The sequence below is a fragment of the Calidris pugnax genome, unplaced genomic scaffold (assembly GCF_001431845.1).
Source record: "Calidris pugnax isolate Ruff unplaced genomic scaffold, ASM143184v1 scaffold177, whole genome shotgun sequence".
Taxonomy (NCBI): domain Eukaryota; kingdom Metazoa; phylum Chordata; class Aves; order Charadriiformes; family Scolopacidae; genus Calidris; species Calidris pugnax.
In genome coordinates, this window is record NW_015090909.1 from 1,876,531 (window position 1) to 1,894,630 (window position 18,100).

The 18,100-nt window shown below is 37.7% G+C and overlaps 2 protein-coding genes across 2 annotated transcripts in view; one reads left to right on the top strand and one right to left on the bottom strand.

Annotated features, from left to right (window-relative positions):
- Positions 1 to 16,017, top strand: part of EIF3M (eukaryotic translation initiation factor 3 subunit M) — a 16,195-nt gene extending 178 nt beyond the window's left edge. Inside the window, exons 2-11 of the mRNA XM_014949263.1 lie at positions 1,270 to 1,402; positions 2,770 to 2,908; positions 3,221 to 3,344; positions 3,676 to 3,770; positions 9,284 to 9,367; positions 10,706 to 10,805; positions 11,269 to 11,350; positions 14,502 to 14,645; positions 15,250 to 15,310; positions 15,737 to 16,017. Of these exons, the coding sequence (XP_014804749.1) occupies positions 1,270 to 1,402; positions 2,770 to 2,908; positions 3,221 to 3,344; positions 3,676 to 3,770; positions 9,284 to 9,367; positions 10,706 to 10,805; positions 11,269 to 11,350; positions 14,502 to 14,645; positions 15,250 to 15,310; positions 15,737 to 15,857 (1,083 nt within the window). The 3' untranslated portion in view covers positions 15,858 to 16,017. The remainder of the gene's footprint in view (positions 1 to 1,269; positions 1,403 to 2,769; positions 2,909 to 3,220; positions 3,345 to 3,675; positions 3,771 to 9,283; positions 9,368 to 10,705; positions 10,806 to 11,268; positions 11,351 to 14,501; positions 14,646 to 15,249; positions 15,311 to 15,736) is intronic.
- Positions 16,018 to 16,722: 705 nt separating this feature from the next.
- Positions 16,723 to 18,100, bottom strand: part of CCDC73 (coiled-coil domain containing 73) — a 59,663-nt gene continuing 58,285 nt past the window's right edge. The window contains exon 18 of the mRNA XM_014949262.1: positions 16,723 to 17,078. Coding sequence (XP_014804748.1) covers positions 16,869 to 17,078 — 210 coding nt within the window. The 3' untranslated portion in view covers positions 16,723 to 16,868. The remainder of the gene's footprint in view (positions 17,079 to 18,100) is intronic.

The window sequence follows — 18,100 nt, forward strand, 5'->3', positions numbered from 1 at the left end:
CCCGGGTGGCTGGCGGTGAGCTCCTGTGTGGCGTTTCACAGGCCCGTGAAAGAAGCCGCAAACTGAAAGATGGGTCTGTGCTTGCAGTTTCCTCCTCAAGGTTTTTCACCTCCCTAAGGCTCGGTTCTCATCTCTCCCCGGCAGTGCTTTGTGTTTAGGGGTGGAGAACTAGACTGAGGGTGGGCTGGCACGGTACTTGTGCGGGATTCCCCATAACTGCAGGCATGGCTGGGAGCTGTGAAGTTGGTCTTTGGGCTACTTCTTCCTTGTGTCTTTGAATTTTAGGGTTTGTTGTGCCCAGTGTCTTTTAAGTGGTGTATCCCTGCCCAGGGCAGGGGGGTTGGAACTAGATGGTCTTTAAGGTCCCTTCCAACTCTAACCTTTCTGTGATTCTGTGGTTGGAAATTGACAAGACATGCCTGCACAACTTGTTTGTCCGGTTTTCACTTGCCATAATGTCTAATAAATGCCCTTCAAGTAGTTAGTCTCAAACTTTTTCAGTGCAGTGAAGAGTCCGAGAGCTTTTAATTATATCTTATGGTTCTGAAATGATTTGACACCGAACACGATGTAAATTACACCAGTCAGAGTTCCTCTGTGCCAGAAGTTGTGTGACCTCGTACAGATTGTGTCCAAAGGGTTATGGTCCTGCTGCTGGCACCATGGATTGTAAAGTTAATGTATAGGCCTGTTACTGGGGAAAGGTTTTTTCTTATTGTAGGTTTAAATCCTGACAAGGTAAGACAGATTGTAGCATGATATTGGGAACTGTCTTTAACTTGTGTGAATACTGTAAGTTCTGTCTTCTCTAAAGTAGTTCTGTTTATACCCTTTTCTGGTGAATCCCAACAAAAGGGTTTTATTGTTTCCTAAAGTTTTCAAAGGGAGTAAAAAATAATTTAAAAAAAAATAAAAAAGAAAGCATCTTCATCACAAAAACTTACTAGGCCTCTTGTTCTCTAGCCAGTGGTTGTAAGCCATGTGTTGTGAGAAAGCCCAACAGCTGGGTGATCTATTCAGCTACTGGCAAACCAGCCACAGCACATGCAACATCTTAAGCTGAGTCAGTATCTTGTTGTACATTAAAGTGGAGGAGAGAGAGTGTTGTAGGATGCAGGGTGGTGGGGAGAAATGAGAGGCAGTGTGAGTGAGCAGCAGGGGCAGAGAAGTGGTTGCAGAACAAAAGTCTGTAAGAAATGTCATTACTCTGACTTTGTTGTTCACAAAGCAACTGTTTGATGTGCATTGTCTTTTTTTCTTTGTTTTAAGGCTGCAGAACTTCGAGCTTACCTGAAATCCAAAGGAGCAGAGATCTCCGAAGAAAACGCTGAGGGTGGACTTCATGTGGATTTGGCACAGATTATTGAAGTTTGTGATGTGTGCCTGAAAGAGGATGACAAAGGTTTGCATCTTTCGCTCATGTTGGTTTTGCTAAACATTTCACCATCAATGTTTTCAAACAGTAACAGTTGACAGAGTGTAGAGGTATGTTGCACAGCTTGCGTGTTAATACATGCATTTTTATAAAACTGGAAGTGCTTACTTCCATCATCACCATGTTAAATTTGCGTGTACTCTACCCCTCCAAACACCCAGCGCCTTTTGAAGAAGTCAGAAATTGAGCTGGGCTGTGCTTGTTATGAGGGCATAGCGAGTTGTGTAGAATATAGCTTTTCTCTTGGGGGAGGAAAAGGTTTGATAAAAATACGACTTATTGTCAATTAATGGCTGTGTTACTGTAGAAAAAACAAAAAATAAGATAACAATAAAAATTAAAACTAGACATCTTTAAGTAGAACTAAAACATGAACTGATTAATATTGTCTGAAAATACTAGAATTTTCAGTAGTCTGTAACTCTTTTTGTGTTAGGACTGTAGCTCCTTAGAAACTGCACTGTGTTTTAATCACACTGATAGTGCTGCAGTAGCCTTAAATGATGTGCTCTGTACCAATATACAAATTCCATTTAGAACTTTAGTGTGTAAAATACCAATTGCTGGTATGGATTGTGTGTGTAGTTTGAAAGAATGCATGGTTACGATTATTTTTCATGTTGCCTTTTACTGTAGGCAAATGAGTATGAAATACTAGAGAAGATTATTGCTCCGCTGTTTGATGTTCAGATGTCATTTTGGGGAATAAATAATATTTTCCATATATAATGAATTTTGTTCTTATCCTTTGCATAATATTTGGGCAGACTGTGAAAAGAAAATATGAAACCCATCTGGTCCTGTTTGGAAAGGATGGAATACCATGCTTGAAGCAGCAGCTGGGGAGGCTTTTGAATATAATTTGTTCTTGTGAGCATTTTCCCTGTGATCTGGGTTTCCTTGTGCTCCTGGTGAAATGTTTTACTGTACTTGAGCACTAGGAGTAATTATTCTCACTGTAGAACCATGGGCCAGTCTTCTGGATGTTCAGGAGGAAGCCACTGTTTCTTTAAGACCAAAACCTGAAATTCCTCTGAATTCTCTTATGGGTGAAGAGAGAAACGGGAGCAAGTGTGATATCAAATACCAAATTGTGGTTTAGAGGAGTAATGCTTCCTTTACATGAAGATGGGTTGATGAAAGACCACATGAGCCAGATCTCTCGCCCGTATCCTGATGAATATCCAGATTGGTTGTGTTGGCATTTTCTTTCTTTTGCAGTTCATGCCAATGCAAGGTCATCGTTCGTAGCAGACGTAACTCTCCAGCACTAAACAGCTACTGAGGAGTTGCTGCTTGCAGTTTTAAACAGCTGCATGTTTTGTTTTGTGCAGATGTTGAGAGCGTGATGAACAGTGTAGTCTCTTTGCTGCTTATCCTGGAACCTGACAAACAAGAAGCGCTGATTGAAAGCCTGTGTGAAAAGCTAGTAAAATTTCGGGAAGGAGAGCGCCCGTCTCTTAGATTGCAGCTGTAAGTATTGTACAGAGGAAAGAGAAACAATTGTAATAAAAGCATGTCTGTGTTGCCAGAAGCACTCTTTTTTTCACCTTATTTTTCCCTATCATAAAATAGAAGTACGAATATACTTTCTTTGCTTAGGTATTACAAAATTAAAAATAAAATGCATAGTCTTCAGCTTCTGTACAAAACTGGAAGCCATTGTAATTCATGACGGATGTAAGGTGCTTTGGGTGTGCTAACACACATCTTAATAGAAACATTTCTCCAGTAAAGGCTTTTTTGAAACCTTTTTAATTCCGTTTTTTATTGTTTGTGGTTTAGACTGAGCAATCTCTTCCATGGTATGGATAAGAACACTCCTGTGAGATACACGGTGTACTGCAGCCTTCTGAAAGTGGCCTCATCGTGTGGTGCCATCCAGTACATTCCAACTGAACTAGATCAGGTAATTAATGTCTTTTTGATCCCTGTGATAGTTATGAAAGTGAGAAGCTTTGATGCAGAGTGAGGCATGAAGTTCTTGTCCCTTGCTCTGGGGTTGGAGTTTATTAGAATCGCTCATCCTTATTTGGGAAGTAACATGGGGAGCACAGACTTTTGGCTTCTCATGGGGAAACTTCCAAGTTCTGCATGGGGAGCCTGAGCTTCAGAGGACTCAAAGGAGAAATCTCTCTGCAAGATCTTTTCAGTCCTTTTCTGCTTGAGAGAAAATGAGAAATATTTTTGGTTTTATTTTAGTGTTTTCCCCAATGCCTCTTTTTCATGTGTATTCTTAGGTCCGGAAATGGATTTCTGACTGGAATCTCGGCACAGAGAAAAAGCATACTCTCCTGAGGCTGCTGTATGATGTCCTAGTAGACTGCAAAAAAAGGTATAAATGACACATAATAGATACTAGATAATTGCATTTTAAGTTGATGTATTGTAAGTGATCTGTAGGGAAAGTATTTCTCGCAGCACTTTTAAAATTAATCTGTACTGATAATTTGATCCAAATATACATTGGTTATTTTTTTCTTTTTATGTTTTTAGGCGCTCTTTTATTCAACAAGTGTTTCCAAAAATATGAAAGTTAGTAGTGAATTAGCTGCAAACCACAGACTCCCCCCAAAAAATATTCTATAAATATTAATCTTTGAGCATTGGTGCATTATGCCAAGTTTATTATTTAATTGCACTTTTGACATTTTAGTGCATGGTAGTGCTATCTCTTATTTAATGATGTCAGGAGGCTTATCAATCACAGTTAACAGAATCAGTCTTTTTATGTAAACATTAGCTTTAGGACAGAACTTTCCACTAGTCATGGAAATTAATGTCCACAAAATACCTGCTTGGCCATTTTAAATTATTATCCTGGATCATAAGAAGCATCTTTGATCTAACAAACTTGGCAGACCAGTGTCTTCTGGCATGCAAAGTAATCCTGTGTGTATCGTGCCTCTAAATTAATGTAAGTCTTAACTGAGAGCTGTCATCAGTTTATCTTCCAAATGCGATACGGCGTATTGACTGCGCTGGCCAGGGCTGTGGAGGTGGGCTGCTGTCCTGAGGTAGTTTCAGTGTGTGGTTCCACAACAGTTTCAGCCTATCTATCTAAACTATCCCTCCTGTAGTTTGGGGGGTTGCACGTGTGGTGTTTTCCCCTGCCCTTCCCTTTCACTCTCCTTCCTGAGTTAGTTTTTAAGGTTTTTCTAATTTTTTTAGTGAGGCAGCATCAGGACCTCTGCGCTGCTGACTTACACTGGGAGCAGAACTGGACTTGCATTTTCTACATTTGCACAACCTGGTGCTGCTGCAGAAGGGAGCAATTCTGTCCTGTGCCCTCCAACTACCAGTACCTGGCTGTGTTTGTGCTGGTGTAGGCATTTGTGCAGCTGCAGGGTGGATTGGACTGGGGAGGAGACCTTGCCAGGCCAAAAAAAAAGGCAGATGTGGAGCTTTCATAGGAGGAGGAAGGTTTCTTCTGGCAGGAGAGTTAGTTTATTCTGGCCCGGTGAAACTGTAGCCTGGAAATGCTGTGACAGCATAGTAGAATCATTTTTAACTGACCTCAATTTAGGGATGATTAATCCTTGTGGGCTCGTTGTGTTGTGAGCTACAACATTATTGGGGATTCCTGTTCTTAACACTAAAATGTTTTTGCATTGATAGTGCTGCATGACAGATTTCAGGTGGTCAACATTATGTCAACAATGTTAATCAGAAATCTTATGCGTTGCTTAGTGCTTACCTTGTTTCAGAAATACCACACTGATACTCTGTAATGCTCCAACTCTTGTAGGAGTAGGAACTTTATTTCTCATCCTGTTGATTTATTGAGAGGCTTTAACTAGTTTAATTCCCATACTTAATAGCTAACTATTTTTACCTGGTCTTGTTATCAAATCTGTGGATTAAGCTTCTGATTGTTGTTTCCAGTGCTACCAACAGCCTTGCTACCCAATGTTTTCTGCATACTAGGTGATATTTTTTTTTTTAAGTTAGGCATTAAAAACTTGTAACAAACCCTGCAATGTATTGCTCCTGCACTGAGTGTCCCTACCATCTGTTGCAGCAAGCGTTGCGCTGAACGGAGCAATTTTTCAGAGCATTTACACTTCTCTGCAGAAAAGAAAACAAGAAGTGACCCTTAGCACCTTTGACCTGGTTCACTCTCCTGGATCAGTGGGCAGTATTTGCAATAGTATGGGAAACTCACAGCAGCATTCCAGCTTCAGCACTCAGGAATGTTGCTCTGTCAAGCAGTATGGGAAGACGAGTGGGAACTGAAAAATAAGTGGCAAAAATCACCTCTCGGTTACCACGTTGATTTATAATCAAGGGAAGAGAATACGTTGTTGAAAACAATTGAGTTCAATTTTGCAGTGATAAGTGAAAGCTTGTTTTATCAGCTCTTTCCCAGTCACTTTATGGTTGAAGCTTCTTCTTTCTAATGATCAAGGTTATCTTGATCTCTTTGAAGAGGGATTTTTACCTTTCTCATGATCAACTGAAGAAAAATTGGTGGTGGTGGCTGGAGGATAGATGGCTAGTGTGGCTTCTTTCTGACATCTGTAGTTGAACTTTGCAAGATGTTAGTTCCTTTCTCTGCTGCTTGTGCTCCTTGCCATAAAGGTTCTGCAGTAGAGTTTTGTGCCTCAGCTGCTTTAGTCTTCAGCACTTTGCTGAAGACTTAGAGCTGGTCTCTGCCATTGACCTGGCAGGACTCAGAGTGGGGTTAGTCCTGCCCAGGTTTATGTTCAAACAGGTCTGGCAAGTCTGGTTATTCAAACCTGCAGCAAAAAGCTCAGCATGTCAAGCTACCTGCAAAATAATTGTTTCGTTTCATTTTAATTCCATTTAATGTTATGTAATGTCGAGGGACTTCATTCTAACATCTTACTAAGTCTCTGAATATGCTGTATTTTTTCTTCCTTCTGTCTACCATCACTCTTCAACTCTTCCTGGCTTTTTGTCAAGTTCCTCATCTAGACTGGCAAGTGGAGCCAAGAGTACTTGTGCGAGCTGTCTTGCTAGAAAAAATGTTCACATTTGCATCTTAGATGAGATACATACACATTTAGCAATGAGCTTTGGTAAAATAGTGTGAGATACACATTTAGCAATGAGCTTTGGTAAAATAGTAGTCTGTATTACTTTAAACATCCTAATTTATGGTAGTAATCTGACACTGAATAGAATGAATAAAATTAAAAGGCCTGTCGTATTTGCTGAGGCATGCAAGAATTTAGCACAGAAAGTTCAGGAGTAATTGTCCTATAGCATTGTGATGTTTCCTAGAAATAGAAGTGGAAAAAAAGCCCAACAGGTGGGGGGATTGCAAATACTATTTGCATAGTTTTCAATTTTTTGTTCCTAAGGGAAGGGGGAGAAGAGGAAAAATTCTAGAAACACAGTTCTGAAGTGTATAAGAGCAAGTACTGAAAGCTTTTAAAATTAGTTAAATGCATAGTTTTCAATTTTTGTTCCTAAGGGAAGGGGAAGAGGAGGGAAAATTCTAGAAACGCAGTTCTGAAGTGTATAAGAGCAAGTACTGAAAGCTTTTATTAAATAAGGAGACTTGTATTGGTAGGTTGAATAGCACATGAGCTGAACCTCTCTGTTTGAATGTCTATATAGTATCAGTCCTGTATTAAACTGGTTCTTTGTCTTCGCTAGAACACGCTGGTAAGATTTCACCAGACCAGAATGATGGTCTGTCATAGACTGAGTCACATGCAAATGGTTCTTTCATATATAAAGCTGTCTAAATTAATTTTATTTCACTGATGCAGAGCTGTCGGTCCCTCTGTACACTAATATCAGTTGCCATGACAAAACATAAGCTGACCTCTTTAATGCTAGAGTCCTAAAATAAGTGTTTCATTCAAGTTTACGTCCCTGAACACAGGTCTGGGATAATGGCTGGGACCAGTATCAAACTGATTCTGTATTAAACTGGTTCTTTGTCTTCACTAGAACATCTAGTGCTGGTAAGATTTCACCAGACCAGAATGATGTAGTATCAGTCCTGTATTAAACTGGTTCTTTGTCTTCGCTAGAACACGCTGGTAAGATTTCACCAGACCAGAATGATGGTCTGTCATAGACTGATTCACATGCAAATGGTTCTTTCATATATAAAGCTGTCTAAATTAATTTTATTTCACTGATGCAGAGCTGTCGGTCCCTCTGTACACTAATATCAGTTGCCATGACAAAACATAAGCTGACCTCTTTAATGCTAGAGTCCTAAAATAAGTGTTTCATTCAAGTTTACGTCCCTGAACACAGGTCTGGGATAATGGCTGGGACCTATAGAAAATTCCCCTGCCTTGGGCACAAACTGTCTTCACTCAAACTACATCCAGATTAGATATGATATTGTTTGTTTCCCATGATGTCTTAATATTTGCACATCTATGAGATCTGGTAAATTCTCTAGGAGCACAAGACCTCACCTGATAGAGAAGTTGTCAAATAATAGTATTGTGAGATTTAAAATAAATACCCATATAAAGGTAGTGTCATTGTACTAGAAGAACCATTCAGACCCATGTTGCTATATGGGTTAAACCTGTACCACAGTACATACTGGAAATGTTGTGTTGGCTTCTTCCTTCCCTGAGCAATTTATGCCACTAATTTAAGTAATTAAAGCACATTGAAACTTTATATTCTTGCACAGTTTTTTCTTTTAAGGACAATTTTCTTTTGTAGGCCAATTAGACCCCGTGGGGAAATTGGCCATATCTGGAACGGCGCTGCTTTGAAGGAAGATCTTAGCTTGGCAGTGTAACTCAGGGTACTCTGGAGAGTAGGATCCAACCTTCCTCCTGTCCACTGAGGAAGTACCATCTAGTAGAGTAGTGGCCAGTCTGTGTATGGGCAGAGGAGACTTCTCCAAAGCTCCTGCCCTCATAACCCAGTTTGGGTTGTGCTCTCACTGTTGAGTTCTGGTCGTATCCGTATCCTGTCTTGTTCAAAGGAAGTAGTAAGATGGCATCAGCAAAATCTATTCTCTGTATAGAAGAACTGTCACAGCCTTCTTTTTAACAGTCAACAAGAATTCCATGAGAAATAGGAAATAGCTTTTTGTGTGTATAGGCACAGCATATTCAATACATATATTTTTTGCTGAGAATCTTGTAAAAAAGCACCTGCAGTTGCTGAGCTGAGTTGCTGAGCAGTTGGAAATAAATCAAAATCTGTTAAAATGACAGTCCGTTAAACGGTTTTGCAGCTGTTTGATGAGCTGCTGTTTACAAAATAATCTGGGTAGACGGAGGTTGTAGGTTTACTCAATTTTCTTAGAATTAATTGTTTTTCTAAAAGCTGTTTGTCAAAGCAGTGTTGGAAGCTGCTTGCTTCACAGCAGCCGAAGCCAATCTAATGGCTGGCTGCTTGACTTCGTCAGTAAAAGGAGCAGCTCTCACTCTGAATACTTGAAGAGAGAATCCATGGAAGAAGAAAAGGCAGCTTTTATACAGTCATTTTCCTGACCATAAATATTCTTTAAGATATGCCATTTTACATTTGAAATAAACTTTGCAGCGCTACTTATTCTGTACTGATTAAATCCAGATGTGCATAAGAGGAGCATTCTAGTGAACCATATAAAGCTGTTCCTAGCTCAGAAAGCTTTTTCCATAACCAGCAGGTAATTTATCAATTTAAGAGAATGAAATGAAGGGTGAAGATAAACATTTCGTAGAACAAGAATTGAAAGAATACATCTAGTTAATTTGTTCTCTCCACTAGAATTAAAATGGATCATCTACATCTTTTCAAGTGTAATTTAATTTGACCTATAACATCATAATGGAATTATTTAAATATTTGAGTGTCTTGTTTGAAGTATTTTTTCAGCAATCCTGAGGTAACTTTATTTTTCTTCTGTAGTGACACCGCAGCGAAAGTAATGGTGGAGCTACTGGGAAGTTACACAGAGGACAACGCTTCCCAGGCTAGAGTTGATGCTCACAGGTGATACTGACTTCCCCATTCCCTTAAAAGTAGCTTTTTCTCAAGTGCTAAATTATGTTGATCACCTTACTATTAAGAGTATCGATTGGCCTGGCAGGCAAGGGACCTGCCACAGCCTCTTTTCTGAGATGGTCAAGAGTTCATCTGGGCAGTCCACGGCAGGTGTGATTCTTTTCATCAGAGTCAGGTTTATTCCATTGTGTGAGTGCACAGGTGTATTTCTGAGAGATCAGCCTTGGGGTAATGACTGTTTACATCAGCTGTGCAATCAAAATTAGAATTGACATCCTTTATTTCACATTTTTTACTTCCTGATTTTTTTGGTTCTCTACCTTTGAGTATTCTTTTGAATAGCACTTTCTATGGAAAAGAAATTCTGTGAGCAAGTAATAAGATGCGAATTGCACAGAAATAAACTTACATGTTGGACGAGCTGGGAGTAAATTGATTCTTAACAGTGTATTGTCCCCACTGGCCAAAATCAGCAAAAGCTTGTATTTTGACATTCGACCTATCATGAATCTTCTTAGGAGTTAGATTTTTAATAAGTGGTGTAGTTCTGCTGGGTGTGTACAACCAGTAGTTCTCAAGGGAGTTGTTTACACTTGAGCATGCAGAAAAATGGGGATGACTCATTTTGAAAATTAAAGTGTCTGTGCAGAAATGAGAAGTTCAGTGACTACCCTACAGCAGTCATGGGCCTTGTACATCCGAAGGAGCATGTCTGCCCAGGGTTTATCCTATATTTCTGTGTTGGGGCAGACCTGGGGTGGTTCTGGGCGTATGTCACATGGCAGGGGGGCTCCAGGCTGTCAGGGGGAGCGTAGCACTAAGTCTTCTCGTGCGGCCCTGCACAAAAGCTTTCATCTGGAGTTCTAGAAACACTTCAGGTCTGTTTATAGTCTGGAGCTGCCACTGATAAATCATAAGCCTCGCAGTGTTTGATATTGGGGTTTTCTCTGCTTTGTGTCACGCATTCAAGTATAATTAATCTTCCTAAACAACTTAATTCTATGAAATTTTAGGAGGACGGTAAAAATACCTCTAGGAACGAAGGCTGGGCTGGAAATAAATGCAGAGATGGAAACAGTAGGGTGATCTTAGTGGGGTCTTACTACCTGGCAAATTTCATTTGATATTCTGGGCAAATTACTTAATGCTTTCTGTTCCTTGTTTTTTCCATCTGAAGATTAAAATTGGAATGTGACATGGCTTACATTTAAGAATACTTGAAAACCCTTTGGTATTTCATAGAAAGCAAGGAACAACAAATTGAATTGCACTTACTCGTAAAAATGACTACTGCTGTAAAAATAAGCATTTTCCTTTCCTAATTAGATGTATTGTACGAGCATTGAAGGATCCAAATACCTTTCTCTTTGATCATCTTCTTGCCTTAAAACCAGTGAAGTTTTTGGAAGGGGAACTTATTCATGATGTAAGTAACTTTGCTTGTAGCAAGATGGTTTGATATCTGTAGAGTGCCTTGTTTTATTAATGTTTCTTGAAATTCATTAGACTAATTATCCATGTCAATAATATTGAGCTGCAATGTACTATTTCTTTTAATGCTTATACAATTAAAAAAAATAAAATATCCCATAGGAAATGTTTCTCTTCAGAAGTTTCAGAATCTCGAGTTAGAGATCCTGCCCTCACATGAATTCTGTAGCAAAAATGCCTTTCAAGTCTGAGAAAATACAGTAAGCTCAGCACAGATTGCCCTCAGCTACTGAGGGCAAAAGACAGAATTGTAGCTCTTAATGGTTTATTTTTCTATTCAATACCAATGGTTTTTATATATAAGTGTGTATAGATATATATACATGTCTGTCCAGCCTGCAGGGAGGCAAACAGAGATGATATTTAAACTATTCTTATATTTGTTTTCCATCTTCTAGCTTTTGACAATTTTTGTAAGTGCTAAACTAGCATCCTATGTCAAGTTTTATCAGAACAACAAAGACTTCATTGACTCCCTCGGTAAGTTTTCAGATAATTGCATTTCTGACTATTTACTTGCCTTAAAATACGGAAGCCGCAAAGTGTTTCACTTTGAACCCACGTATTGAAGCCAAGGAAATTGAATAGGAATTTTTAAGAATGGATTAGAGTTCGTAGACTCTAACCTCTACTGGATCATAAATGGACCACCTAACTGATTTTCTCTACTAGGACAAGCTGTTTTATGGGTTTGGAAGAGAACTGTGTTTCTCCCCACTCCTTTTCTCTTAAACCTTTTGGGAGGGAGTTTTAATGCGTTGATACTCTAGGCTAGGCCAGATATCACAACTTTATTAAGCCAGCAGCTTGTATAAATCTCTTACTTTTTTTTTTATATTATTAATAACTTTATAACAGCAAATATTTCTCCTGAACAGTAAGATAAAACATGCAAACAGCGTGTGTGTGTGTGTGTCTGTCTGTGCTGATGCATTAGACCTAGGGAGCCACAGTCTGTCCCAGTTAATTTGTTTCATCACATGAAGCAATGTGATGGAATGTTAATGTCAGCACCCTCTTTATTTACACACTGGGGAAAAAAGGAGTAGTAATTAACACTTTGACACTCCCCCGTTGATGTGTAATTGACTGTTTCAAAGGAGCACTGGTTCATAAGCTATTGCATGCATTAAAATTACGTTTTTTATATTCCAGCTTTTTAGGACAGGGGTCAGTGACAATGCAGAAATTGCTCAATGATGCAGATTTTTTTATTACTGCATTAAGGTTTTGACATATTGGTAATGAATAAATGTTTCCATAAAAATCAGATTTTTTTTTTTATTTATTTTTTTATAACTTTGATTTTGAAATGACACTTGAACACTGGCCGAATGCATTTGAGGAAAGGCATAGTTTTGCTAAACCTGAGTTTAGTGCAGCCTTTTAACACATGCATTATTTTGTTTAATGGAGTGTGGTATAATTCTGAGAATAATTACCCTCAAAGCTTTAAAATGCTGGTACTTTGAGTATTAAAATGATGGAAATAGCAACGTGATTTTTCGTGGATAAAATTAGCAGTAAGTTTTTGCTAGTTCGTAAATGTGTATGTAACATAAACATCTTTTGTCGTATGTATTTGAACATTAGTTGTGTACACATCTTGTGCTTTTCTTTCTTAGGGGAAAGTGGGTTTTATATTGTATATTTATTTGTATATTATTTTATTTATATTGTATATTTATGTTGTAATTTTTTTAAGTATTGAAATGGATTATCTGTTAGCTATTTATCCATGGAAGTATTTGCTGAAAATGCTGTTACACTACCATTTGGGTAAATTTATGGAAGATTAATTACACATATATGTAGTATTAATCATATAATATACAATAGTCATGATTTCTTTTGCTTTCCCTCCCTGTGTCTGTGTTTACTTGTATGAATGCATAGTGTGTGCATTTTCAATATATCTACGGTTCACATAATCTTAGTAAAATGCTTAAACATCTGGGTAACTGTTTTGAAAGATAGCCTTCCACTTCCAGTTATCTTGATTTCTCACCTGCTTTCTGGTGTATTGAGACAATTCTGTGTGTCTTTGAGCAGTGGCTGCTGAGGTAGCGCAGAGCAGAACGCCAGGACCTTGGTCTGAGTGTTTCAGCTGTGCCTTTGGAAAACAAGGGCAGTTTGGGATAGGAAACAACACAATTATTACATGAGGCATTCAAAAATTCTTCAGAGCAGCTATGATCTGTTCCCCAAAATAAATAGATTTTTAACCACGCTTTAAAGATTTGATTTCTTTTTTTTTTTAAATACTTGCCATGATATCGGGCTTTAAAATAAAGGCTATTAATAATAGGATTTAAGTGACAGTAGAGCATCAGCTCTAGTGCAAACCTTCCCTGGCTCAGGACCAGTTAAAAGTAGCCCGTGAAGGCTCCTACAGGTGGCATCAGTTTGTTACAATTTGTTGTTTTATTAATGCTGACAACTTAGGCCAGCAGTAGCATTATCTGTGTCAACTGAATCGCCCTAACATGTCCACATTTAATCTGGTGTTACCAGCAGTCTTTTTCAGAAAGTTAATCAGCATCTCATTTGCATTTGTTAATTAGGGTTAATGTGTGCTAATTGATTTTTTGATGCTTGTAGAGTTCCATTAAACCCAGTTAGGTATAGTTGCTGGTGCTCCTCATTCGTATGAATTATGGTGATCACGTTTTTGTTGAATCGGTGCCAAATAGGGAACCTGCATCATAATTACAGCTAATTAACACAACATGCTGTCCTGCACTAATGTGCTTTCCTATTAGTGCATGGATGTTATAAATTCCAAACTTAAATATTTACTGAAGCCATGTGAATGTTTATAATGTCGTTCCCAAACCAAATGAATGATTGAAGTTAATTTTAAAGAACCTTCCACTGAATCTTAGTTGGTACCTCACAGAAAACGATGAAGAAATGCCTTGGTTTGTCTGAATGTCTTCACTTTGTTGACCTAGACTTTTTTTCAGGAAAAAGGTCTCTGATTTAGATGTGCAAGCCCTCAGCTCAGTTCCTTATGTTGCCATTCATAGGTTCACATGAAGGATCTAACTTCTAATATCTCTTCCTCTATTCCTGAAGAGCACTTTTTTGCCACGCTAGATGCTGTAAACATACATGCTTTTTTCCTGTGGCATAAACAGTTAATTTGGTGCCAAAACAGATTCTTCTGGCATAAAAATGTTATGTTGTTAAACCATTACTGAGAGAGGTTTATTTTCAAGCAACTACATGAGAATGAGTGGTGAGGCTGGAAGAAGGTTTTGACTTGACCAGCCACGTCTACCAGATGGTGCAGCTGAAAAATTCACTTGCACCACCTAAAATTCTGTTACAGTGATGTTTTTACTGTTTAAAAAAAATCTCTGTCTTCACTTTTGTAGATATTTATTACCTTTTACTGACAACAACTGTGTCTTGATGAATTCACAACTAAACTAGCTATTTTAGCAAAAGACCAAGGAAGATGCAGGAATTAATGTTTTACCTCAAAAATCTTTATAAGGACAGGTGTAATATTTTCTTGATGTGAAACAAATTTTGAATTATTGGAAGCATATGTAGTAAAAATAACATGAAAAATAAATTAAGGAATTATAATTCATATTGATAAACTGTCAACACTTTCACCCAGGCTTGTTGCACGAACACAACATGGCAAAAATGAGGCTACTTACTTTCATGGGAATGGCTGTAGAGAATAAAGAAATCTCATTTGACACAATGCAACAGGAACTTCAGATTGGAGCTGATGATGTAGAAGCATTTGTTATTGATGGTAAGAACTGTAGTCCCAGCCTTTACACAATGCTAATGAACCATACCTTTTATAGTCTTCTAAGCTAATGGTAAAAATACGTATTTTTCTGAATATTTAATTTCTGTGTTTGTTACAAGCTATATCTGCCTAACTTCATGCTTAAAGGCTTGCAAAAACTGTTGTCTTTTAAACAGTGCCTTTTCAGTGACAGGAGCTGTATTTCATGTAATTCTTTATATATCTAATAAATAGTTTGCAGGTTTAATTTCTCATCTGGTTTTGTTTGCTGTCATTAAAACAGGATGTGTTTCTAGGGGAGAGAAGTTCATAAAAACTGTGCAGGATATTGCTTTAATAGATTGGCACCAAACAATAGGATTCATGCATGACCTTCATTTTGTGACATCATTTTGCTTTTCTGCCTGCCAGGCTCTTGTCCTGGTTTGAGTGGCCAGTTCGGCCCAAACCACAAAAACTGTTAAAACCAACAGCAAAACAATATTTAGTGAACTACTGTGTTTTTATGTTCGTGTTGATCTAATTTTGAAGAGTTTGTACGCGGTTTAATACTTTTGCACTATCTTGAAAATGTTGCTCCAAACAGCATTGTGGTTTTTTGCAGCTGTAAAGACAAAGATGGTGTATTGCAAAATAGATCAGACACAGAGGAAAGTCGTTGTCAGGTAAGACTTAATTCTTCATAGCATTTTGGAGAACTTAGTGTGTTCTAATTATTTCACTTACATTTGTAGAATATTTTAACTAGAAGCAAGGTATTGTTCCTATCAGTTGCTGGTAGTTAAATAGTTGCTATTTATCATAATTTTATTAAAGCTCACACTGAATGTGATTAGCTTATTTAATGAAAGAGTCCTATTTTCCAGCACATTTCATTTAATGACCTAATAGTGACAGGAATACTAATGACTGTTGTTGCTTTAAATATTTGGGAAGGCTACAGAATTCTCCAACGGGTAAAGTGCAGCCCTTTATACGGAGAAAATAAAAAATTTCCTATTCACCTGTGAGAGTAAAGTAATGCTATAAAAGAATTATTAGGAGAGCATGACATGTAGTAATCATCTTCCAATTTTGTTTTACTTCTCTAGTCACAGCACACATCGGACTTTTGGAAAGCAGCAGTGGCAGCAACTGTACGACACTCTAAACACCTGGAAACAAAATTTGAATCAAGTGAAAAACAGTCTCCTCAGTCTCTCAGACACCTAAAATTTTTTTTCATCTAGTAATGTCACTATAGAAGAAAATTTATTCAAAACTTTGATAATTTGTGAATGTTTCCAAAATGTTTGCAATTGGCTTAAAGAAGCCAAATACTTAAAACTGCAACACAAAAGAAAAAAAGCAATAAAACTAATATGGGAAAATAGCTTCTGTTGGTTTTCTTACATAATTAGCAACAACAAACAGTAGCAATTTGGTTAAGCTACTTCTGTTCTTGTTCACAAAATAGGGATCTTTCTTTGCAGGAGGTGAGGGGAGAAAGGTAGGGAGATCAGAAAAATTGTATTGCAAGTAATTGTGAAGTAAAAGAAAATTTCCCTTTTACCCAAACAGAGGAAAAATGTGAACTAATTAGAAGTGAAGCTTCATGAAGCAGCTTTATGCTGCCTTGTCTCTGTAAATCGTACCTGATGCTTAAGTGTTGTAAGAGACCTTAGTGATACAAAAACTACAACAGATATATTTCAGTAATTTGGCAGTAAAGGTAACTAGAAGATTTTTCCATTCTTCTGCCACTTAAAACTGCTGTAACTTGTTGCAAGTGTTTGTAGAAACCATTGTATTTTGAAACAGTTGCAGCTGATTTTGCTTAAAAACTGAGTGAGCAGTCTGACAGGGAAACCAAATTGAAGTATTTCAGCCAAAACTTCTGAGGAGGAGAAGGGTACTCTTAAGTAATTGTTTTAATATCCATTCAGTAAAATTAAACTTGTGAACTTTTAAACTTTGGGCAAAACCCATAACAATGTGGATTTGATTGCAGAAACAGAGTACTAACATTTTTAATAGGGATTCTATCCACTTTTGAACTTAAAGGTCTATATGCTGTATTAAACATGAAAGTTTTTGAACTTTAAAAAGGTCTATATGCTGTATTAAACATGAAAGCACAGTGCAAATATACCATATTCTATAGGAATACCTCTGCTAATCTGGTTTATCTAAGTTACTTATTTGTGCCTAGAAGATGTGCTTTCTATCTCCTGCCACTGGTATTCATTGGCCTTCTTCATGTTTTCTTTTTCTTGCTGAATGAAGTCTCTCCAAATTCAGAAATTTCTCTATTTCTTCTATTTGATTTTGGATAATGGAGTTACGAATTGAACAGCTGTCCTCATCTCTGAGTGCACTTCCATTTCTTGCTGGAGTTACAGTCATAGGAGAAGACTTCTGCTCCTGCTGTAAAGCAGGAGATCCTTCTTTCACCTGCCAGAATACAAATTTAGCTGTTAATAATCCAGTGAAATTCAGGTACAATGGTTCAAATTGTTGGATTTTCCTGAGCATTAAGCAAGCAAGGAAATGTGAACAGAAAGGTAAGTCAATTGGAAAAAACTATGTTTAATTTGAAGTGCTTGCTTCAGCTTTAATTAAGAAAACTTGATAATGACAAATACACTTTTACAAACCAAACCTTAACACAAGACTTAGTAGAGAAGAGTATAATTAAAAAAAAAAAAGACGACCTTGTACTAGAATGCAGATTAGCAAAATAAATAGTTTAATTAAACAGTTTAATGTTGCAATTGACATTTCTATTGCTATGCAAGCACTTGATTAACAAAACCCAAAATCATGAGGTTTATAGTGTTAACTCCCTCTCTGCTTCGCTATATAGATTGGAAAGCAAACATCATTAAGTAATGCAAAGTCTGTAATAGGTTGGGTTTTTATGTTAAAGATCTTTTTGTTCTTTGAATAGTTTACTTGTTCTTTGTTAGATACTTCCTATCTAACCACATCAAAACACATATGGCAACATGGTAGAGAAACAGGTTTTTGCTTGAAGGATGAGTTCTCTGTTCATAATTGAACACTCTGTGGATGTCAGGGAGGCACAATGTGCCCCTGCCCCAGCCCAGGTGTGCAATGGAGCCCACCTGCCACAGGTCCAGTGTTGCAGTGGTTCCTGGGGAGCTGTAACGGGACATCTCACACTCTGGTTGTGTGTTGGGGTAGATCACAAAATGAGCCCTTTCTCCTCAACTCAATTATTTTTTATTATTAGGCAACTCTGCCCCAACCAACCGTAAGCCACAAAATCTTTTTCAGGCCTGCCTATATTTTAGCACATTAATTTTGTTTATAAACAAATACAAATTTAAAGAGGGCAGACCTGTAGTGAGACAAAATATGACTACGTGAGCTGACAATTAGAAAACTGCCCTTTCCCACTGCACAAGCATTTTTTGAAGTTTGAAATATGAACAATAAACTTCATGCAAATT